Source organism: Candoia aspera, chromosome 6 (assembly GCF_035149785.1).
Source record: "Candoia aspera isolate rCanAsp1 chromosome 6, rCanAsp1.hap2, whole genome shotgun sequence".
Taxonomy (NCBI): domain Eukaryota; kingdom Metazoa; phylum Chordata; class Lepidosauria; order Squamata; family Boidae; genus Candoia; species Candoia aspera.
This window is the reverse complement of record NC_086158.1, coordinates 72,837,266-72,862,690: the sequence shown is the minus strand read 5'-3', so window position 1 is coordinate 72,862,690 and position 25,425 is coordinate 72,837,266. Positions and strand designations below refer to the sequence as shown.

The window sequence follows — 25,425 nt, the reverse complement described above, 5'->3', positions numbered from 1 at the left end:
TCATCACAGTTAAACTTAGCTGTCTGAAGTTCTATTTTGTTCCTATACAGCTCCCTGATTATTTTGGTCATTGTTTCTTAATCTTTCTTAGTTCTACCAATCTGAGGTACAGATACCCCAAGATCATCTTCCTGGTCAGCTTCCACTAGCTCCTTTACATCTGAGCATATGTGAAATTATTTTTAGTTTCCCTTCATTACTTTATACTTACCTGGAGACACTACGAGTACCGGAGATCAGAGAGCCTGTATTTATTCCAGGTCTTGATGGAACACCAAAAATACTTATCTTCTGCCCATAGCGGTACCAACGTAGGGAACTCAGTAATACATGCCTATGTAATAACTGTAGCCCACATACACTGGCTTAAAATATATTGTCCAGCGACCAAACCCACAGATGCCTACACCCCTGACATTCTTTTCATGTTTTTCCTCTATTTGGACACTTCACGGTGCCATGTCTTTGCTAATAAAAATATCTGGAATAACCATCAAGTATAATCAAGTTTGAGAAAAATGCAGGGGTAACTGAAGATGTTGAATACAAACATATTTTAGTTTTGTCTCCTCCCAAGTATGACCCTATCACACCAATGTAATATATAGTTCACCATGGATTAAATGTAGATTATATTATTTTAAAATAAACCAACATTCAAAAGTGATGATTTTCATATCATAACAGTGATGTAGTTAACTTAATTTCATCTATTTTACTGCTAAAATAAGGTACCCTATACAGGTAAATATTTGAAACTATATTTTATGATGCTGAGTCACTTTTCCCAATATGTTTGGTATTGTTATTCATACATGTATAAATTACACCCAAAACATACAGCTAGAGCACAGTATCTAGAAATACAGAATTTGGCTGTTTAGACTGGGACTTAAAAATCTCACATACCTTAAATGTTGAAAGACCATACAGTCTTGCTGTGTGAAGAGTTTCTTGGGAAATATTTGTAATGTTAGTTATAAAGTCTTCAAGATATTTACATGCTTGTTCCAAATGTGTTGTATTTATGATAATTTGCACCAGCTTAAAAAAATAAAAACAAAGATAAAAGAACAAGTTCTAATAAAAGGGTTTTTTTTAGTTTCAAATTATGTTTAGGTCACTTTTAAGGATGGAAATCCCCAAACTGGAGAATTTAATACAAAACCAAATTTATAGCATATAATAGATTGATGGTAACAGAATAGGTATGTCTATTTTAAAGACAGATTGTCATTCTAATTTGGAATACCAACATATGCAAAAGGCTCCATTATGAACATCAGGTGTACATTTTCTAGTTTCAGGAAATCTTTTCCACACTAATATATCCACTAAAGAATCCTTAAGTTCTCACTATAGAATATCTCTATGCCAGAGAGAACACCCTCTCCTATGCCATTTTTTACCATTTATTTGGACTGGAGTGTGGTAGATGGAATAGGAGTCTGTTAAGCATTACAGACTCAACATATGAGCACAAATTACCCCCAAATCCCCAGGTTCAAGTAAGGCACAGAAATAACATCAAGAAGTATTTTAAAGAAACTTGTCCACCATTCCTGATTTTCTTATTTTAAAAATTCTGGGGGAGCTGCATGATTCCTAAGGAAAGTGTCCCTGAACGACACCTGACAATATATAGAATATTAGAAAGTACGTCTCAGCACTTACCTCTGTCAAACCTATGTGAGGTTTTTTAATGAGGTTTTGTAAACAACTGCTTAAAGTTCTCGTCAGCAATAAATTTGTAGATTTTCTAAGCATGTCATCAATCTCTGTTGAACTGGAGAAAAAAATTGAGACGCTCTTAAAAACAGATGAACACATTGCAGATAAACCTGCTAAATAAGCATGCAGCTTTAACATTTCCTTCCCACCATCTGGTTAGGCCCCAGTCTCAATATACCTCTTGGCATATTGCTTATCATGGAGAAGGGCAGCATTCCAATTTAACAGATTATCCATCCAGTCTTCCCCTCCATATCCCACCCTATACAGATTCATTTTTCACCAATACACCATTTTAGTTACTCCAGCAAGGTACCTGCACATATGTAAGCCACCTATCATATGGCTGCTGGTTTTGCCCTCCTCATTTTGGGGACTCTGCACAGAATCCACCAACTGTCACCATCTTTCCCATTACATGCTGCCAGCACTCCCCACAGCCAGCCAGAGCAGGAGCAAAACAAGAAAAAAAAACCACCAAAGAACTCCACCTCATCTTTGCTCTTAATCTCCTTGTCTTAGCTTTTCATGGTATGGAACTAAAAAAGAGTCAGCCACTGTTGGTAGAACAGTCATGCCACTGCTCTGCTTGGTTGGAAAGGTCAAGAGTAGGAAGCTAAGGCACCATGGCCTCTTGTAATGGTATATGAGAAAGACCTTGAGAGACAGGACGGAGAGGTGCTGCCTAGGGAACGGTCAGATAAGAGAGGGCATAGCCCACAGCTGCATAATGGGCAGAGAAAGAGGCTCAGAAGGGACCCTCCCTAACTTCCCAGACTGTTAAGGAGATGGCAGGAGATTTGTACTTTCAGACTTGCAAGATTCTGTTAATGTAGCCTTACAATAAAGCAGAATTAGCTCATCTAGTCATGATTCCTGTCTGGTCTACCTGGGAAGGCTGACATCAACCTTGCAAGTCTGAAAGTACAGTTCTCCCAACCGTCTGCTTTACAGCCCAAGAAACTAGGGAGGAACCCTTCTGCGCCTCTTTCTTCGCTCATTATGCAGCTGTGAGCTACGCCCTCTCTTATCTGACCATTCCCTAGGCAGCACCTCTTCGTCCTGTCTCTCAAGGTCTTTCTCACATACCATTACACCTCTGGATGGAGCAAAATGAGGTGGACAGGTACTCTGCTCCACAGCTTCAGTGGAAGCATGGTGAAACTTGCTGTAATGCTTCCCGTGAAGCAGAAGCCAAACTGACTTACCTGTAAAATTAATTAGTTTGATTTTTCCAAGGCTAAATGGAAGCCCAATGGAAACTTAGAAGAGTGGTGCTAAAATCAGCACATCTAAAATACTGCTACACTATCATTATACTGGTTTAATATGGAGCTAAAACTAAGAACAAGGAGTTAGCATTAATCGTTTCTCTACCCACACAGCTTAAGATCTGAGTGCACAGAGAGGCACCTATTATTTACCAAAAGTACAAAAAAGATGGAAAGCGTAACATTTGGGAATGCTGATGCGTATTATATTAAATATGTGTGACTTAAGTCCATAAGCCATAATTTGGTTTTCAATGATACCCCATCCTTTTGGAGGAACGGTAGTACATAATTTTCAAGATGTAGATACAATATTTTACAGAGACACATTGTTATTTTTATTTGCACACATGTGTAATCAAATATAAGTTTGCTTAACTGCCACAAAGGACTGGATTTCACTCAACATTTGCTAATGATTTGACAAAATTTAGCATATGTATTTATGTAATTTGAACTGTGGTTCTTAGTATATATTTGTGAAAGAGTAATTTGCATGATTAATTAGTTCCTGTTTGCAGATGGAGATTAAGAAGCCTTATTAGTTCAGTATTTGTGAAAGGGGAGACATTTACCATTGTCAACAGCAGGCACAGCTTGACAACAAACTGAAATCGTTTCCAGATTTCAGCAAGCAAAGAAGAACTACACATTCCATCCAATTAAAGCCAAGTAATGCTTAGAGATTAATGAAAATGGAAGCCTTTGAACACAATAAAGTAAATTCTCCTTTGTGCTGGGTTCTACCTACTAGAAAATGAATTTCTCAATATTCTGAAAGTGACTTTTTTACATAGAAAGATATTATTGAATGGTGAGATAGAAGTAAAGTTTGAGCTGAACAGGGAAGAAGGAAATGTTTTCAAAAAACAAAAGAACAAAGCTTTATTTTCTTTTACAGGTGTGTTTGTGTGTGTGTTAGTGTGTGTGTGTGTGTGTGTTTATAGAAGAGTTTAGATATCTATTATTTTTCTAAAAATATCTTGGAACCAAAGAATAAACTAATGAAAAGCAACTTCCTAGCACTACTTATGTCCTTTTATAGTTATCTATTGTAGTTATCTATAGCATTCAGATTACTGATTGTAAAATTGATCGTAATTTTATGGGTCTTTCCCAGATTTTAATTCCTGTACTTTGTAAATGTATGTTATTAATTTTATTTTTACCTTATTTTATACCATCAATATGATTTTTTAAAATTTTACTTCCGTTTTAGAGTGGCATGTTATTAGTTTCATGCTGGTCTACGACTGAAATAAAATAAATAAAAAAATAAAATGAAAAACAACTTGTAACACTGCGAGCAGAGCAAATACGACGAAGAAACAGGAAGTATGAGGATAAACCAGGGAAGTGCCTATTTCTGAGACAGATGATTGACCCACTGCATCAGTGTCTATGTACATTGGCATTGGCTCTCCAACATTTTCAAGACAAATCTTTCCCAGCTAAGTGCTAGGGATTCAGCACAGGATTTTCCAAACCAAACTCATGCCATATGACAAAGCTATACCCATTTCATTTCTGTTGTCTTGAAGCACAGGCAGAACACATGCAATTAAAACTCTTATACAGACACTGATTTCATCAATGCTTACCTCCGGTGAAGTGACTCTGAAAATTTAAGGCTTGCATAAATAAATTCTTTAACCTGGATATAAATCTGAGGCACTGACTGTGACATTGGAAGTTTCTTTGGAAAGTGGTGCTGTGGAAGCAAAACAGATTTCCCACACGGTACTGTATTTCAAACTGGGTCAAGTTAAAGAAAAAGAATCTCAACTCTAAATTACATTTGGTTGTAGCTTAGTTGCTTACTTAAATTCTATTCTCGTCTATCTACAGTGATATATATTAAATACCTGATATATGCTAAACAAAATTACTCATATTAAAATACGCCATAATATTCTAAGTTCCTCCATGTGTCAAGACCATGAATCCTGTCTCATCTCATCATTTGGAAAATATAACAGTCTGAGCAGTAGAAATTTGGTCCCAAAAGAGGAAAAATAATCACTGGAGGTTTTTTTCCCTCCTTATTTCCTCCTGTTCTTTCTACCACAGGATACTTAGAGTATCACCAATACGTCCCAGGTGATTAATATCCAGGATTAGACTACAAAAACCAGATCTAAAGCCTCAAGGTTACTGTAACCCCTGTAATGAAAACACAGTAAAAGGGAGATGTTTAAAAGGAAAGAGGAGAAGATGAGGTCCTAGGAAAAGAACACAGGCATGATCTCAGGGCCCTCAACCAATTCCTTGACACTGCCTTTCTTACCCTGACGCTCCCTGGTCATCTTGGACTTATGATCGTCTCCCAGCAAGTACAACCAACAGCTACAATGGTTGGGAAATTATGGGAATTGGGCCAATGCATCTGGATGGCACCAGATGGTATACGGCCAGGTTCTCTCTGTTATCTCTCATAGGTTTGCACTGGATGAATACAATGACTTTATATTATCAAGATATATTAGTTAGGTTCACACATTGTTCTAAGCCAAGAGTGTTCCAAATATTCTGATCTGAGAGTTGTGTTTGACCTTAGAGTGGAGTCAAGGGCCATATTCCAAAAAGTAGTGAGTGAGGTCAGGAAAATTAATTTTATTTCATTACATTTATACTGGAATTGAATTTAACTTATATATATTTAAGATGATTATTGTCCACACATTTTAATAATTTTCTCCATTTCCTACATTAAAATTAAAATTTGGTACTAACTTCTAGAGATATGGGAACCCACAATCAAGGCTTTAGGGGGCTACCCATGGCCTGAAGCCCCAAGTCACATACCTCTGTTCTAAGCTATAATGGGGCCTACTGGTTTAGCACTGTATGACCCCTGCCATTGCAGTTTGTAAAGAGTTTGTGCTTAGTGTGTCACTTGTACTCAACCAATTGTGATTTATTCAACAACCACAGTTAAGCAACCAATGGCTTAGTGCAATGTGTGAATCAGGTCCTAGAAACAGATCCTGGTTGGTCAGCAAGGTATGATTCAATCAAACTGTAGTTTGCCGCCTTTTTCAGATACAATGGCAATCTAGTTTGCCATTAATTAGAAGCAAAAAAATGCAGCTAGTTCTATGCTAGTCTCAGTTCTTCTCATGCTTATTTTTCTCTATACATTTATTTTTTTCTTGACATTTAATAATATTCTTGAAATAACAACTTTGTTTTGTGCATGAAAAAAAGGGAGGCAGGAGCGTGTAAATCTGAATATATCCCCTTCTTCTTAGTTTTTAAAACTAATATGCCATGAAGTTCTCTTACCTTGTCAAGTTCTGGATCTTGAAAAGGAAATTTACTGATCACAAGTCTGTACTCTTCTTCATTTGATACAGGAATTGGACTGTAATTATCTGCTTCAAAAATATCCCTGCAGAATTTAAAGAACTAATTAGGAACATACAGTTCAAGTACATAATACAATGACATACATGGGCACAATTCAGCCAGTGTTAAGCTTTACTGAATCCCATTTCTTTCAAAGAAAAATTATGTATTTGTGAGTTCTGATGTCAAAAATGTTGGTGATTTAACGTTCTGTAGCTAGAAAAGGCTATAGCTAGAAAAGGAGGCAGAGAAGTATCACAACTGGAATTGTTAGTCTGAGTAGACGAAAACTGGTAATATACTAATCTACAAATATCTGTGAAGCTAAAAAAAAGAAGCTTCATATGGAACTGTAATCTTCATCAAGTATTTCATTTTAAAGTTGAAATCCCCAGAATATAGGATTTGTGGTTTTGGTGTATAAATACAGTAAATAATGTGTGTGTGTGTGTGCAATACAAAATAAATACATGGAATTGATCAAATAAATAAAACCTCATACACTTTAAACTATGTTTCATATCATATCCAGTCCGGGATATGATCCGAAACATAGTGTCAGATATGATTCAGGATTTCTGAAACTTCCTAAATTACTGACATTTCAGAAAACAAATACATTTCTAAGACTGGATAATGCAATCATCAAATATTTAGCCATTAAAAGTAGAACCAAAATTGGCTGTCATTTTGAAAGACCTTCTTCTTATCTTGTAATACTAACCTGAACAATATAGCCCATTTTTTAAGAAGCGTCTCATTGTACTGGTCTCTTATTTCAAATAAAAGATCAAACAGTCTGTTGACAGGGAAACCATAACCCTAACAAAACAGTAAAATAAAAGAATATTTCAAAGGTGCAAACAGAAGCAAGCATACGATATTACAAAACGGAGAAGTCTGAGGCCTGCATCCCGTGTTTTTGCAAGTAAAGGTCAGCATACAATCTCTTTCCCATTCAATAGTCCACTGGGGACTTTCTTTCCTCCTCATTCCTAAAGCATACTTGCTCTAATCTCTTTTTTTCTCCACAGCTTCTCATTTATCTCTGCCCTGCTTCATATGGTAATGTTGGAGCTCTTATAATGAAGGAATGAATGGATACCACTTCCTTTCACCTGGCTCTTTATACAACATAGGAGCCCAGTCCTCTTCCATGATTATCTGAATGCATGAAGAGAAACCAGGGGAGGGGAAGGGAGGCAGCTCCATATGAAAAGTTAACCTTCCCATTCCACAATTATGCTATTATATATTTCTTGCTCCATCTTGCTCCATATATATTCTTCTCCACCGCAGCATAACTGACAGCTCACCCCTTTCCTATAAAATGATATAGAGTATGGGCTCATAAGCACCTGTCCTAACTTCACCATGTTTAAGCACAGGATATTTCTTTCTTACTTATAAAGTTTGGTGTACAAGGACAATCATGGATGGACAAACTCAAGACCTGCAGAATGGGAAAAAAATGGACTTGTACCACACACTGAGCCCCTGAATGAAAAGCAGAATATATATGTAATAAATAAATATTCAGAATGATTGGGACTGCAACTCTCCGAATTTTCAGCCAGCAGGACCTTTCATTATGCTGGCTGGGAACCCCAGTATTGCAGTTCTAATAAATTTGGAAGGTACCAGGTTGGGGAAGACAGTCAAATGTTACTGCAAACACCGGAATCTTCCTTGAATCTAATTAAATAAGAAAAGGATAGTAAATGGACTTCCCACGCCTGAAATGCTAACACATTACCAACCTGCAAGGTATCCGCAAAGACAACTATCAGATTCTTCAGCTCCAGAACAAGATCAGGATCAGTGCAATAGGACTGAAAGATAAAATCATAGATTATACTTAAAAAATTAAGCAAATTAGTGTTAGTCTACTGATGTGTTGTTCATCCTCAACAGCAGCAAAGCTTACTAAATGCTCAATGGTGTATGGATAAAAAAAAAGAGGCAAGAACAATTACTATGATTCTTTGCTGAACTCAGAGAAGGGGAAGAAGCAAAAGTGCACCTTTTCACCACCTTTCTTCCATTTCTACAGAAAGGCCTTTGATCAGGGTTTTCTTCCCTTCATCTCATAACTAGCAACAGGTAATAAAAGAAGAATCATGCTGGATCAATCCAAAAGCCCATCTAATAGAGCTTTCTGTTCCAAAAGTGGCCAACCAGATGCTTATGGGAAGCTTATGAGCAGAACATATTGGCAATAGGACTCTCTCCTGCTCACCTTCCCCAGAAACAATTTTTGAGAAGTGTTTCTCAGAGATGATATACTGCCCTTCATTACTAGAAACCACCGATAGACTTACTCTCCGTTAATTTATCTGATGCTCTTCTAAAGCCATCCAAATTGGCATTTAGGTCAACTTCTGAGAAAGTGCTCTACCTCCCACTTTGCTCCCCATCACTAAAACCTGATTTCAGATGTAAATGTGGGCTATTCCAGTCTCTTCGTTAAGCAGAAACTATACAAATATTTAAGATAAAGACATCCTTGAGCTGAGCTTGATTAGTGGTGACTGCACAGACAGATCCACGCAGTTTGCTTGGCAATAAACAGATGTGGTTTGCCACTGTCTTCTTCCAGGATGTTTTTTCAGCTTCTCACTCTAGCTTGGATATGTGGGATTCCCTGGTGGTCTCCCTTCCAAGAATTAACTAGACCTAACCCTTTTTAGTTTCTGAGTAAACTTCAGATAAGGTTGGCTCAATTCTGTCATGCTGAGACCATAAAAGATATTACTGAGGTTGAAAATGATTTGAGAAATACAACATGAAAATATGTGGTTTTTTGTATAGATACACACTTAACTTTAAGACACATTTTTTTTCAGGCCCTTAAGACACGGTTTTTTCATCAGCCTTGGGGATCCCATGGGGAACCTGCAAGGTGGCTGTATGGGGTCAAGTGGTGGTTGCCCTCTCACGTTCTTAGGTTTTATATGTTTATTTTATTTATGGCTGACTGTTTTTAGATTGTTTTGTAGTTTTTAACAGTTGTTTTGTTTGTACACTGCCCAGAGTCACATTTTTGTGAGATGGGCGGCTACATAAATGTACTAAATAAATAAAATAAATAACCTGAGTCTATGTTAGATAACTATTCGCATCTATTTTTCAGACAAACTGTCACAATAAAATTTTGTATTTTTCTTTTACAGGCAATTATTTTCAAAAAAATTAAGAAAAGATAACTTTATAAGACTAAATGACACTTGTTAACAATTCCTCAACCAAATATCAGCTAATATTAAATAGTGTCTTGTAGCTAGAAACAGGTCTATTACAACATAGACATAATGACGAGCTTTAGAGTCATTAAAGGGTAGCTCTAAGTGTTTTGCTGGTGAAGTTTATTTTGGAAACACAAGTTTTTGGAATTATAATTAGAAACTATTTCCTGGTGCTATTTTCAGTGCTAAACTAATTCAATCTGATCTAATGAAGAGGTCAGTTGAAACTAATTAGGACAGATTGCAATAATAAGAGCAGATTAACTCTGCATATTCTAAACTGCTCAGACTAAAAGCACAGTTTGGAAGACCTGGGGAGTTGTAAATCAGTGGGGGATTATGCAGATAGCCCATGGCTGTGACTCACAGCCTGATACTGCAGGGGCAAACAAAGGCTTGATGGGCTCTCTCCCAAATCTGAGCAATTTTTAATTACAACACCCCCCACCCCCATGATAGACCTCTATTCCACACCACCACCACCCTTCCCCACATTCTCCTTCCTCTAAACACACTCTACAGGGCCTTAAGTAAATGAATTTAAAGGGAAGCTTCACAAAACCAGCTCACTTACTGAATGAGTTCTAAGGACAGCAATAATCTTTGAAAGTGCCATGTTCCAAAGTTCATCTGTGTAAGCTCTTGTTATGAGTCCTCGGGTTGCGTGTAAAATGTGATCCTCCACAACAAAAAAACTGAACACATACAAGATAATACATAGTGGAATTAATACAATTTTCCTGAGATATAATTTATAAATAGCAATAAAGCACAGTGCTCTCTCTTTCCCTCCCCTCTTTTACTCTCAGACCCCAACCACAGAGGCTTTACTGGCATTCATTGCAGAAGCACTAAAACATAATGAAAATCTTAAGTTTCACCAACTTTTTGTAGTATCAGTGCCTTCAGTACCTCTTTAGTACCTTGCTAAAGGGAATGTGTGAAGAAACCTACTCTTTGCCATTTAATTAGGAAAAGTAGATACAGTAATAAATGTAGACATTTTCCCTCAAAAGGCACTTCAGTGGGAGAAAATCTTTTTTTTGTCCATGCATTCAACATAGCAAGACTGTAGGAAAGCAATGCAGGGCTGATTGCCTAGATTCTGAAGTTTACTGTAAGTCAACAGAAAACCGACAACTGAACCCAGGCTGAGTTGTAGCACACTGAAGACATTTTGGCAGTCAATGGATGTTACATAAATGAGAGATTCGGTCTATTGCTATCTAAGAAGAGAGCAAAGTTTCTGCTTAATTTTAGACCTTGACCTAGCTATCATGGTTACTGTATGTCAGCCTCTTGGTTTTTGGTTATATACTATACAACTTCAGCCTGAACATTCTGGGATGTTGTAGTGGCAATCAGAGAAGAAAGATAATTGTCAGCAGGTACTAGGAAGAATATCTCACCAAGGCATTAACTATCTTTTTGCCCTGAAGATCCAATTTTACGATAAACACAAGATTAATTTGTTATAGGATGATGGGAGGAGCAAGGGAGCACAACTGTTCACTCTCCCTGGTATTTTAAAATATCCATTGCTGGTGTTAATATAGCAAAAACAAGGCAAAAAAGCAAATGCAAGCAGGTAGCAGCCTTATTTTGGAACTCACCCTACAATCTGACTGAAGTATCTTCTGTGGTCTTCTACTGTTTCGTGCTGTAAGAAAAGAACAGTCATTTAACAGAAAGCAGTTTGAGAGACTATATAAATCCATTTTTTTTGAAGTCCAAGTACCATGTTTGACTGTGGCTGTAAAACTAGTCTTGCTTGTTTCCTTCTCTGTTTTCTGTAGTAGTTTTCAAATGTTTCTGCATCACCCTAAATGGAAAAATATGCACAATTTTTAGATATCTCTTTGTTCTCCCAAAATACCTGCATGACAACCTTCTTCCCCACAGTTCTAAATATGAAAAATAGCATCTATGTTAATTGCGGGATAATCATATCTTCAGATCTATACTCTGTGTGTATGTACTCTCAGACTGTTTTAGTACAGGGATTTCATTTTAAAAATATTCCTTCAAATCAATGATTTAATAATGATATTACTTTTGGCTTATAAGATTCATTGAAGAAAAACGTTGGAGAAATTCTTGCGGTCCTCATTAGAAAAGAAGAAAAATGTAAACATATTATCAATTCTTCAAAAAAAAAAAAAAGTAAATAAAGACAAATTTGTGATTAAGAATAATCTGAACCACATACAAAAAACTATATTCAGTAACAGACAAAATAAGGAAAACCTTTTTTGTGGTCCTATTATTTAAAATATAGATACATAGATAATAAAAGGGTGGGGAAATTGTTTATTGTCACCATTGTGGGAAAAAAAATGTTCTGGGTTCACAGAAATGTACCAGTTATGATGGTAATGATAACCAGAACATACTTGGAAGATGATTTGGGGTCTGTACTTTTTTTATAGAGTCAAGCAAAACTAAAATTATAGTTTTAAATAAAATAGACCCAATATCTGCTGTCTATTGGCATCTAGAGCAAGCAAGCATTAACCTGAAAGCTATGGACCCACTTATCTAGGACATACTCTGGTATAGCTGCTTGTTCCATCCAAAATGGGAAACTGTAGCAAATAGCTTCAGAATGAGCCATGAAAATGAAGAAGCCATGAAGTGACACTAACTTCAAATGATGGCTCATTCCAAAGCTATTAAGCATTCTTCCCAGTTGGGGAAAAGATTAGCAGAGGATTGCTTCCACTATGAGGCAGAATGGTATATGGACAACCAAAGGGCTTTGGATGTGCTCCAAGTTCATCTGGATTTTGTCCTTCCCTAAGGAAAAGCATACCATTATAACCAGAATCAAATGTTTTTAAATCACTAAGCTTTATTTTCTTGTCCTTAGTTCCACAACAGACATTAGGTATACAAAAGAAGATAAAGCAGTCTCTCTCTTCCAAATGACCATAAATAGTTTAAGGGCAACTTTATCCAACTTAGAGGCTTCCATATGTTTAGGATTTCAATTCCTATCATCCTGTAAACAGATTGGCCATTAAGTAGTGAAAGCAGACTTCTGGATCACCCTGGTGACTCCCTGACCTTCTCTGTACCTATACAAATTCTTATTGCCTTTACTGGTGGACCTTCTTGCAAGAAAACAGGGACTGGAATAAAAGGACCAAGTGATCCTCCTGCATCATCTGAAGGAAGTTTTGCTGCTGTGTTAGCATGAAAGAGACCATCAGGCACCTATTTCTTGCTTTCCTCACAATCTCTTTTTCCCAGTAAGGCGTGACCTGCATATTGGATCGGGAAGCCCTTTGGACGGTCACTCATGCCCTTGTTATCTCCCATATAGACTACTGCAATGCGCTCTACATGGGGCTACCCTTGAAGAGTATTCGGAAGCTTCAGCTGGTCCAGAATGCGGCTGCGCGGGCTATTTTTGGCACCCCTAGAAGGGTGCACATAACACCTTTGCTACGTGAGCTGCATTGGATACCAGTTTGCTTCCGGGTCCAATTCAAGGTGTTGGTTATCACCTTTAAAGCCCTACATGGCACGGGACCGGGTTACCTGAGGGACCGCCTCTTCCCCGTATCATCAGCCCGTCCCACCCGTTCATGCAGAGAGGGCATGCTGCGGACCCCGTCAATAAGAGAATTCCATCTGGCGGGGTCCAGGAGGCGGGCCTTCTTGGCAGTAGCGCCCGCCCTTTGGAACATCTTGCCCCCGGAGGTAAGATTAGCCCCATCGCTTTTAGCCTTCCGGAGGAAGTTGAAGACCTGGCTCTGCCACCAGGCTTGGGGCAGGGAGGAGAATCGACATACTTGGGGTTGGCTGGTGCCTTGAAGTGCCCCTCCTACATGATGGTTGAAGAGATCATAGCCATCTGGATTTTATGAGCTGGGGTAGTTAAGAAATTGTTTTGGTTTTTAATGGGATTTTATTGGAATTTTACTGTGTTTTTATTTGAGTTTTTATTGTATATTTATTCTGTGCTGTAAACCGCCCAGAGTCCCTCTGGTTGGAGGAGATGGGCGGTGACAAATTTGATCAATAAAATAAATAAAATAAAAAAATAAAATATTCCTCTGGGACTCTTGAGTTAGGTCCCAACAAGCCTAGTGCTCCTTTCCAACCAATTGCAGAAGAGGACCATAGCAGGATAGTGAGATTCCCTGCTTGTTTAACAGCATTTTTATCCTCCAAAAACAGAAAATACAGTACTGTACATAAATGTAATTGCAAAACTTACATTTTCCCCACAAATGTTGCCACCACTGAAGTTTCATGGCATTACAGCCTTTATTAGAATTTATTTTCAACCCCCTGCCTTGAACAACACGTTGTGTTTATTGCTACCATTAGGGATAATCTGGACAAGAATATAATCATACAGTAGAACTACTAACTGCATGTTTTTATTTATGTATAATAGGATCTGCGAGAGGAAGGATTACCAACCTAGTTTAGGATCATAACAGGAACAAAGAACTGAATATCCTCTCCTGTCAGAGGCCAAATCTCATTTAAAATATGCACATTATCATCAATATCACTTAACTTAAGCTAACTTGAATCTCACTGTTTTCAGTGAAACTACTATACACATTACTTAGTCTCAGCCAATTTTATACAGTTGCACCCAATAACCTTGTCACTAATTTCTCCTTTCTCTGCAGCCTCATCTGTCTTTACCCAGCTGTTTCAGAGAATTGGGGGACTCTTCAGAACAATACATGAGGTGACAGTGGGAATTAAGAAGAGAGAGGAAACTAGGGGGAAATGACTTCCTTTTCTGTCTGTAAAACAGAGTCTCCAATGGGTCAAAGGGTCTTGCCTTTATAGAAGGACCTTTTTATGAATGAAAAGAGAAAGCTGCAACAATATAGATAAACGTTACTAGCAGGCAATAAATAACACACATATATCTATTATTAGACTGTGGATACATTTCTATGAATAAAAGGATTTCATATATAACATATGTATACGTACCAGAACTGAATAAATATGTAGACATCTGTAAACAGGAGAAAAATCTACCAGATCATGAGCAGTCAAAACCTGTAGAAATCCACCCCCCAAAAAAAGACAAGACTATAACATCTAATCAGCTGTAATATTACAAAGCAAACTTTTAGTATAAATAGCAAATAGGCTCAACAGAAAGCCAATAGTCTTTCGTAGGAGGAAAAATTTATCATGACTGTTATCTGGTCATTGTGGTAACTGAAGAGGGGATGTACTTATTCAAAAAGATTGCTACTGTGCTCCATCAATGATAAAATGCACATTAGAAAAGACCCCCCCCCCCCAAAGGTGTCTTTCAGCCATTTGAGGCTACAATTCCTGTCAACCTGAGCTTAATCTGACACAACCAGAGGGCAAAAGCTTAGCAAAGGTCTCATTAGATAAATAATAAAAAGGGCAATAGTGGTAATAAATAAAACCAGTGTATTGAACCGTACATACATGATACTTCTCACTTTATTTTGCGTTCTACAAGTTCAACAAAAAATGATCATGTGTACTAGGTTATGATCAATTCCTTTCATAAATAAAAACCATTCATAGCAGATTAAAACATCTTTTTCTTTATTGTGAATGTTATATGATTTTGTACTCGTCTGCCATCTCAAATAAGCTCAGGATGCTTTTCCAAATTATCTAAATCTAGGACAGCTACTACTGCAGTAGCTATTGAATACCTGATGGTTTATGTAGTAACAGTGAAGCTGTTACCCAGGAAGAATGAAATGGAGGTAATCTACATTTTTCTTGATAACAAAAAAAGAGAAACATAAAATATTCAGCCAAATCAAATTCATCTGAATGATATTTATCAAGTATTATACCACATTGTGCCACAAGTAAAAATATTGGTAATGCAGAGAAACTACTTTTGAAAACCAGGAGCAGCTTTCTAAGTGTTGACATGTAATAGAAATAGGTACCCAATAAAGAGGGGGGAAATGTTGCATATTTCATCAGGCTTTAAGTATCTTGGAGCAATTCTTTCTAAGTCCCAGCTTATACCAGAACTTTTTTTTTAAATGAAGTTCAGGTTTCTGCTTATTTCTCAATGGAATCTTAAAGTCTGCACCATAAAGACACCTAAGCTTCAAAATACAAGATAATCCACTAAAATACCTCCTCTTCATGTTCTTCTTCATCTTCTAGGCTTTGCTTTGATATCTCTTCACTCCTTGATTCTGCAATTCCATTGCTATTTATATATACATTCTTTCCACAACACACACTGCTGTGCTTCTGAAGAGCAGTGTTAAAGGTTTTCTGCTGCTGTGCCTGCATTCGCAAAGCATATACTATCAAGAAAAGAATTCCTCAAGTCTCTTTTATAGTCCCAAGAAACAAATGCAAGTCATAACTAGGGCCAGGTTGGGGGAAGAGAAGATCTCTTAACTTTTCAGCTGGATCCAGCAGACCTCAGCATTTCTCAGCTGAGAAGACTGGATGCAGCGTGGCAAACTCATTGTGCAGCTGAACATATGATGGAAACAGAAGTGGGAGAAGGGTGCTAAACCCTTCTTTCAACCATTCCCTTCTAAACCCAACTGAAGCGGGGGATGATATAAGGAAGGGAAGGAGGAAGGAAAAAAAAATATATAGTGGGCAGATGAAAGTTTCAGCCGTTATCTGACAAAACACTCCTGGCTCCACCCAAGCACATCCACTTTACAGCCAATCAGCAGAACATACCCTTGGCAAAAGGACCCAGCAGAGTCAAGTATGTTTTATAGAGGCCTTTAAAAGAGCCTTTATGGGAAGAAGACAAACACCGCCCCCCATTCTAGATCCCACTGCAGGGTTTTTGCCACATATCTAGAATTAAATGTGAAGGCTTCTCAGAATGAATGATTCCACAGGTTTTATTTTTCTCCCCAGCTGTGACAAACATGAATTGGATTCATCCAATTTTACCATTTGGATGTAAAATTGTATTTTACGTTCAAAATGCATAGGAAAAGGCTACATTCCTGTGGAGAGTGCCATCACATCACGTATGGTGTTTCCAGAATGTATTCATAATGATAAAAGAGGCACTTGGGTACTGTTCTTTGATCAGAGAAGGCTCCCTGAGAACAGGAACAGGAGCTAAATTTTGTTGTTGCAGTCTGGCTTTATTTAATAATATTAACAAAATGAGTATTTGAGAAAGGTTTACCTGCTTCATTGCCATTTCACCAATTTTATCTGAGTGCTTCCGAATGCTCTCCAGGAAGTCCTTCAGATCTGACATGGAAATCCCTTTAATTTCCTCACGAAGTTTTGGAAGGTTTCCCATCATGATTTGGCAAAACCGATACTGGCTAACTCTAGGAAAGTATATGTTTTCTAGCTGTTCCATTGTTTTTAAAGCAGAATAATATCTGGGGAAAAAACAAGAAACCATCTTTTTTAAGAAAGAAAGGAAAAAACCAACAACGTAGCAAGCATATTTCTTTTAACAAAAACAAAATGGTAACAGCCTGAATTCCAGATCCTGAATAATCTAGTCTCATACAAGAGTAGACAAGAAAAGAAGGAAGAAAATGGCACTAGATACAGACTCTTCTGGGGGTGAGAGGACCAAACCTTCTTCAGACTGGCTGCTCCTGGAGCTATAGTATGTCAGAAGCAGAGTTTTGTGCTATTAGGCATTCAGGGCTGTGGGCCAAGAATCAACTCTTGCCTCAGAGAACTCCTAAGTATAATGGACAAAATGGGACAGTACAGAAGAAATCATCTTCTCTAAGTAGCATCAGTTCCAACTCTTATTACAAATTTCTAGTCAAAGAGAACAGCAAAAACAAGATTATTTCTGATACCGTCTTTCAGAGATGTGCAGTTTTATACCTACATTTGTTTTCTATTCAGACAAATAACGGATAGTTAACCCTTCTCCCCAACCATGCCACAATTGGGTTTTTAAACATGTGCAAGACAGAAAGGGGTCATTTTCAACTGACAGGAAAGGCACCTTGCCTATACTGTACTCAGATACACTTTATTCTCATTTTTCAGACCCAGACTGATAGTAAGGTAAGATACTGTGTTGCTCTGATAAAATCTTTCTAGATAGTAAGATTGGGCCAGGGAAATAGAGAATAGGTATGAAATGATTGGCAGCAAATATCTGTCTGGTTAAGAGTTGTTGAAGGGGAAAAGAGGAACGGACGCCGGATGGAAGTCAAATAGCCTGAGAATATTCTCTGCATACATAAGAGATGCTATCATACTGTGAACTCTGCTTCCTCTGTTTAGGTGTTAGAGGGATATGCTGCCTATTCAGAAGAATATGCTTACTTAACATTTATTTAATCCCAGTTAAATAATCTTAAACATGATTTTATTTTATTATGATTCCTCTTCTAATGTTACTGCTTTGAATTTACTTGGGCTAGTCACTCCACTGGGTCTAAGCTATAAAAGGTAGAGACACATATGCATATACTGAACTTCATATATCCCCTATATTTCATTCTCCATAGAATGTATAGGACCTTGGAAGCACATGGATAACTAATAGCTTTGCTTTTGGCTCTAATCCATTTTTCTTAGTTGGTCAGATTGCTAATTTTAATCAACTCTTAAGTCCACTAGAAAGGGGGCTTTACTTTCTAATTATATCAAAGATGGAGCTTCTTTCACAATTGGTTCAAACCATGTATCAAAAAGCAGACCAACTACGTGTCTCACTTTCCTACAAATATGTAGAGAACATCTCTAGTATGTTCTAGTATGTTCTAGTCTCCTGGTCCAACAGGAATGTTTGAGCAGTCTTGGCAACTGGCTTCACGTTCTGAGATTCCTATACACTGAATCTCAGATATTGAAAGTATTAAAAGAGCCTGCTGCCCTCAATTAGTGAAGTAGAATATATTTCCACACTCTGTATTGCAGCAGTCCCAATAATTTATATAAAGGGATGCCCACAACACAGTGAGTGCATCTTTGCGTTAAGTACGGGTCAGTCCAAAGGACTATGCATCTTGGGAGAAAGTTAGAATGTTAATATGCTTTTCTCCATATTACTGTTTTCTTCTCACTGCTACTATTTGGTAATATCCACTCCTAAGGGATCTATATATCCCAGAAAGTCAGAAAGCATTAACAGATATTTATCTTTCCAGAAATAGGGAAGATAGAAATAGGGAAGGCTAACAAGTATTTGCTTGGGGAAGTCCTGGGTGAAATTTAATACCATCTCCCTATGCGATAAGATTAAACTGTGCATCAGGACACTCTCCTAGAAATTTTCTAAAATTATAATCTTGTACTGATGCACTTTAAAACCAGCTATGTTTTACCTACTTCGACTTCCCTGCTTCCCCACCCCGAACCCCAAGTATTCTTATCCATCTTGCCAGATGATAAATTCTTGGAAACTTAGATATTTGCAATTATTTTGTAAACCTTAACAACCACCTTATAAAAGTATTGCTTCCATGTAGGTTTTGGGACGGTTGTTCCACCATCACCTAAGCAGGTGCGTGCCAGGAAGAAAAGCCGGGGTTCTAGGTTTTTCTGCTAATCAAAACAAACAAGCAATTCCTAGACACTGAAAACACATTCCTGGATTTTGATCAAAGGATTATACTTCTATTTTTTTGTATTTGTCTTATTATATTGGATGTATAATCTGCTTGGGTTCCTTTGTCACTGGGTTCCACCTGCATGCACCTTTATTCCTGCTTTCTGCATTTGGCTTATTGAATTCACACTGTACTGACCTCACCACCAGGGACGCCAGCCTAGGGTTCAAAAGGGTCAACACGGCAGCCCCATCTGCATGATCCGCTCCCTTTCATACCCACTGTATGCACAGCATACATAATAAAGGGCAGTGCCTCAGTCACAGTCACAGCCAACATTCTGACTTTTTTGACCCCTCTGCGGATGCCCCTGCCCACATTGTTCTGCAGCCACATTGCCAGACCACTAGGCTTTCCCCCTATTCTACTTATTCATGCAAAAGAGTGCCTCTATTTTTATCCATGAAACATTAGAGGGCACATCATCATGGTTAAAAGCCAGGGAAATCTGGTGGTTGCACTACAGAATAATGATTCTGCATAATAGACAGTAGCCTAACCATTAAAGATGCCCCCAGGTATTTCGCATTTTCATCAAGAGTACAGAAAGAAAAAATACAGACACAGTATATTAGTGATATATAAACCCTAAGAGAGAGAGAGATTGAAAGATTAGCAAGCCTAAAAAAATAATTAAAGAAGGATGAAAGCAAAGCATTTGGCTATACTATACTGTCTTCCTGGCATATTCAAGCAACTATTCAACATAATTAAAAAGCCTGAATTTTAATTCAGTAAATACCTGTAGACATCAAATTGTTAGTTCAAAGAATGTGATTTAAAGGGCGTATCTCAACAGGAGCTGTCATGATTATATTACATACAGTTTATCAATATTTACATTATTTTGTCAATAACAAATAGAAATAATTATTTCTTTTTAATGAAAAATTACACATTTATTTAGAACTTGCTTTGAAAGTTGCATGGTGTACTGGATGGCAACCAAAGACAAATATTAACCAGCCAGGAAAACTTCTTTGCTATTTTGATAATGTATTATTTAGTTGTTTTAAAATAATAAAACCAAATCAAACAATAACTGGAATTATAAACCAAATTTAACTATTTCAGTTTCATGCAGATGACTTAAAAGTTTAATTTCTAAAGGCAGTCTAAACCCTTTAAAAATGCTTCATTTTTCCTCATGACAATTGTTCATTTGTAATGAAAAGCATGAAACAAAGACAGGAAAAGAATACAATGACCAGACCAAATTCATTAAATGTCTTCAGCAAAGTAGGTTTTACTACTCCATCAGTAATTGCAAAAGACAAGTGGGTGAACCAATTCATTAAAACACTTAGTTGAGTTAAAAAGGATTTACTCACCTTCTGACATTCATCTGTTCTTTTAATTTGCTGTACATCTCCAATACTGTAAGGAAGGAAATGCTAAAAGTCATAACTTCCATTATAAAATATTTAATCAAGACAGAGATGCTTTCAAAATGATCAGTTTTATATATAAATGCATTCTTGGCCTCATGAAAGTTTTACAACGTTAAGGATAAAAATATAAGGTGGAAAAAGGAAGAGAACAATCAGTAAAAATAGTAATTTTAGAGAGCAAGTTTAGGCTGATCTCAAAACATTTTTAAGCTTTATTTGTTGTTATTTATTTATTTACTATTTATTTAACTTTATCGGCCATCCAACTCCACTGGACTCTGGGTGGTGTACAAAACTAGGGAAAACATAAAAACAGCTAAAAACATTGAATCACACAGGCAGCCCAGGCTAAAATAATCTAATAGATAGCAAAAACAACACAGAGGCCATTGAACAAATAATAAACATCAACCCCAGGCCTGGGACTGGAACCCCAGGAGAGAGGGCACCATCCTTATCCCTGGGGAGATGCTGTTCCAGAGGATGGGGGCCCCATCCGAGATTAGTAGAGAATAGTGCATTGTACGGCAACAGTACCACCTAATGTGATCTGTGAAAATTACAATGGGTTCACATAAAAAAACAGATCCCTGCTGTTGGCAGGAACATGTTTTACTGGAAGAACACAGATAATGGTAAAAATGCAATGTTTCTCTATCTAGTTAAAGCCAAATGTCAGAAATGGAGATTTGAGAAATGATATATATGACAATGTTTTAGCTTGCCTTTGAAACTTTCAGTGTTCAAACAATGGTAAAGTAACATCCGACTGCGTGGAAACATTATATCTACCCAATAATATCATCAACAATATTCAGTCTCCTGGATATAAATGAGCAATTAAAAAAAATTAAAAAAGAAAACTGTCTCAGTTTAAATATCCCTTTTAAGTCTTCAGAAATACTTGGCTTTAGAAAGTATGCCACAAAGGTAAGCTCAATTTTCTATCAGTTCTGTTGAAATGTACCAGATTTAACTTTGATAACACTATTTAGGTACTCCTACATTTGGTGCTGAAGCATTTGTAACTAACCTGGAAGGCACAACTGAAGTTTCTCAACCACGGTGGTAATATTCCTCTGCTGAAGTCTACCCTGGATGACTTCCTCTGTCTGAGCTAGCACCTTGGGTATTTTCAAACATACTATAGTTAATTTATGTACACGTTATTTTCTATGAACATTTGTTGAATAAATCGGAAAAGCCATTTTCTTACCTCTTTCCCAGCTTCCTGAAGTCTTCTGTTTGTATCAGTAACTTGGACCTTAAAAATGATTTCACCGTTATTAGAAAAATATGCATATAATACCCTGATGCAACTGCTCACCCTTGTAATCAGATCATGCTTCATGAGAAACTTAGAACAAAGAAATGTAAATCCAAATTAACTCTACAGCTTGAACTTGAACTTTTGATCACCAAAGGTTTTTGTTAACTTCAATTAGTTAGGACAGTCCTTTTTAACAGATTCAGTGGCAAACTTCTCAAATTTACTTGGGATTTTTGAACTTTGTTTCTATAGGTCTGTCAAACAATTCAAATTATTGACCCAATTGACCACTGGTCCTTCTTTGATAACCTCAATGAGCTCTATGTGTCATTCATTGTCTGCGAGAAATGGTGATTGCATTTTATGGTAATTAAACTTTCATACTTTGCTGAATGCAAACACTGGGAGGTTGATTAACATCAAACGTGGATATTGCCAGCAAAGCGACATTTTAATGCTGCAGGTGCAGGCAGTGCTCGACCTCAGAGTTTCCCACATATTAAGTGACTCATTAGGTCATCATAATAAGGGAGCACATTCTAGTTTATTAAAAAACTCATTAAATTCTGAACAAAGATGCTCAATGACCTCATTGAGTCTCTAGTTATATGAATATCCTTTATATAATGCTGTTCTACTCATAACCTCTGGTGAACTATGCTCATTCTGTCTGGTGCACATATTTTTCTTACAAATGTGCAAAGGGAGCTAAGAGGGACTACTTCCACAATTTACTTCTGAGGAAATCTCACAGTATATTTTTGAAAAATCCCTACAATTTCAGCTGCTTTTTGGAAAAACATTTGTGGGAAGAGGAAATTTCCATGCTAGATCCGGTCACTCAAAAAAAAGATCAACACTTGCTAAAACATTTAGATTTGACGTACAAGATACCTTCTGCATAATTATTTGTATTTAATTACTAAAATTAATTGTATCATTTTCATGGCATAGTTCTTTCGTCCCCATTGTAATGTTTTGAGTTACTATTCACAAGTATCTAAAGGTATCAACAGTTCATTTTAAAAAGAATTTGTGGTAATAAATCCTGCATTCTAGTGCAGCACAAAATAATCCTTTCAGTATTTTTAAATTATTTTAAAAACTGCAGCGCCTTACCTTTAGTTTCTCTGCATCAGCCCTTACTTTAAGAAGTTCTGTAATGGCATCCACAAATCCTTGATGGTGAAAATTGCACATTTTTTCAATCTCTTTGTCATGGTTACGTATACATGCATCCAATTTTTCCATAAACTTTTGGTGTGCATTTGGCTGATCATCATACACAGACCTATCAATAGGTATATGTAAGTAAAATTTGAACAGAAATTAACATTAATTTAAAAGTCTTCTAAGCAAGACTTTGCTTAAATTGATTCAGTGGTTGAACTCATCCATTTGTCCACTCATTATATCAAGCAAAGATTTCCAAAATGTCCATTCATGAAAAAATAATGCCACTATTGAAAAAATGTAATCTTCAAGTATGCTATTGTTTTATATTATTTTTCATGCCTCTGACTCAAAAATTTCTCATTCTGTTAGCCCCCTCTAGTGGACAAAGGCCAGTATTGCCCAACTATGTACACATGGACAAGTAATAAAAATCCAAAGCCAAAATTAGTATCTCTTTCTTAGAATTTATTTACTTGCCTTACCTTTGAATACAGTGATATTCAAAACAACTTATAACAGGTGATTCCATTGCCCTCAGCATTTTACTTATGTTAGTTTCTATTTTGTGAACATCAAACAAACCCAGGATATCTCAATCAAGCTTCCAACCCTGAAGCCAGACACCAAATTACATTTCAGAATATTTTCAGCTCTTGTTCTCCTTGCCTGTCCAATGGCAAGAGGGCCATTTATTTCCAGGTCTGCTGCACTACCTTTCATCAGCCAAAAGGACCAGCTCAAGGATTTTAGCATTTATAAGTTCCACTGTTTTTTCTGTTTCTACAAGCATACAAACTTACAAATATCTAAGTTGATAAGTGCTATTGGCCCTGATGCAAGGAGAGGGAAAGACTCTGACTGTGGCAGAGGAGGGTAGTCAAGCTGCACCCCTATTGTATGTGCACATAACACTCATCACAAGCCAGGATAACTTCAGAGTATCTGCCGGTCCTACCACATCAGATAGGGTAGGCACACTCCAGATCCCTTCCCTGAAATCCTGCCATCTAGAGGGACCTCGGAAGCATGCCTTTTCCATAGGTGCCCCTACCTTATGGAACACCCTCCCCTTGGTGATCTGCCAGGCATCCACCCTTTTAGCCTTCCGGAAGACTATCAAGACCTGGCTTTTTACCCAGGCACTGGAGTAGAGTGAGGATGTCTGGAGTTGGTTGTGGGGCATTCCGAGGGGATGACTGAGGCACCATAATTTGTTTTGGTTTTATGCTTTATGTTTTTTATAGTTCTGGGTTTTATTGTTGTTGTGAGCTGCCCAGAATTGTGTTTTAGGATGGGCTGCCATAGATATCTTTTAAATAAATAAGGGAAGCAGAGCACATATAAAGTAGACAGTGTAGAAGATTAACAACAAAAAATTGAAGTATAGCGAAGAGATCTGGAAAGCATCCATAGAGGTTATTCCAGAACCAGCTAACACAAAAGCATTAGCATGCATGCCCATACAAAACTAATAGAGTGGAGCTATGAGATATCAAGGGGCCAAATATATTAAGAGGACAAATAAGTTATGTCTGGTGAAAAAAAACTGCCAGCCTAAAAGCAATGATAAAAGCAAACATTTGTTTCCTAGAATTTCTACCTTCTTGTTTTGACATCCCATTTTTAATTGTTTATACCAGTATTCCCCAACTCGGTACCTTTCACAAGAATTAGACAGCGAATCCCAGAAATGCCAGTTTGGGGGGGGGATGCTAATTATAGCATTATGTTCCTAATGTAAAAAGCTATTATTTTACATTTTTATAACTTGAAAAAAATCGAGGCATTTTTCTACTTAGAAACAGGCTTGTTACTCTTATGTTAATACATAACTTTTAATTTGTACAATTTCCTTTCAACCACAACTGTTTGACAGTAGATAGTCTCAGCATCTTCTAAGTCCAGTCTATTCCACCCCATCACCATATGTTTTTCTTCTTCCTTTTTTGAATCTCACATCTGAGAGCCTTTACAATATACTGCTTAAAACAAGGGGACCACAGTTCAAGTTCCCACTCAACCATGGAGTCGACTGGGGACTGGGCTCATAAAAACTGCCTAGCCCAACTAATCTTACAGGGTTGTTATTCTGGGGATAAGATGCCTTGAGCTCTCAAAGAGAAACATGATAAAAATGAAACTGTCTGTTTCATTTTTATCATGTTTCTCTTTGAGATTAACAGACATTAAATAAAGCCTCCCCACATCTGTAGTGATTTTGGATGATAATATTTTTAGGGGGAAGCTTATTTTAAGCTCTTATAATTTTTCCAAGCCTCGTAAGACTTCTCTCTCCAGCTGTCTAGCTTGTCAGTAGCAGCTGTTCTTTACAAAAATTAATTTCTTATTAAACCAAGAATTTGGTTTTAAGTGTCCCATATGAATGGAGTAAGTAATTATTGGAAAATAATGTGCTATATGCTG

At 37.1% G+C, this 25,425-nt stretch overlaps 1 protein-coding gene across 2 annotated transcripts in view; it reads right to left on the bottom strand.

Moving 5' to 3' along the window:
* EXOC6 (exocyst complex component 6) overlaps positions 1–25,425 on the bottom strand; it is a 102,514-nt gene that overhangs the window by 53,064 nt on the left and 24,025 nt on the right. For both annotated transcript variants that reach the window (XM_063307391.1, XM_063307392.1), the window contains exons 2-17: positions 22,945–23,116; positions 21,772–21,819; positions 21,589–21,679; positions 20,496–20,541; positions 16,755–16,959; positions 15,719–15,874; positions 14,564–14,632; positions 11,334–11,417; positions 11,209–11,255; positions 10,170–10,290; positions 8,111–8,182; positions 7,075–7,172; positions 6,288–6,393; positions 4,604–4,713; positions 1,675–1,786; positions 910–1,044 (exon numbers count right to left, since the gene is read on the bottom strand). In XM_063307391.1, coding sequence (XP_063163461.1) covers positions 910–1,044; positions 1,675–1,786; positions 4,604–4,713; positions 6,288–6,393; positions 7,075–7,172; positions 8,111–8,182; positions 10,170–10,290; positions 11,209–11,255; positions 11,334–11,417; positions 14,564–14,632; positions 15,719–15,874; positions 16,755–16,959; positions 20,496–20,541; positions 21,589–21,679; positions 21,772–21,819; positions 22,945–23,116 — 1,672 coding nt within the window. The remainder of the gene's footprint in view (positions 1–909; positions 1,045–1,674; positions 1,787–4,603; positions 4,714–6,287; positions 6,394–7,074; positions 7,173–8,110; positions 8,183–10,169; positions 10,291–11,208; positions 11,256–11,333; positions 11,418–14,563; positions 14,633–15,718; positions 15,875–16,754; positions 16,960–20,495; positions 20,542–21,588; positions 21,680–21,771; positions 21,820–22,944; positions 23,117–25,425) is intronic.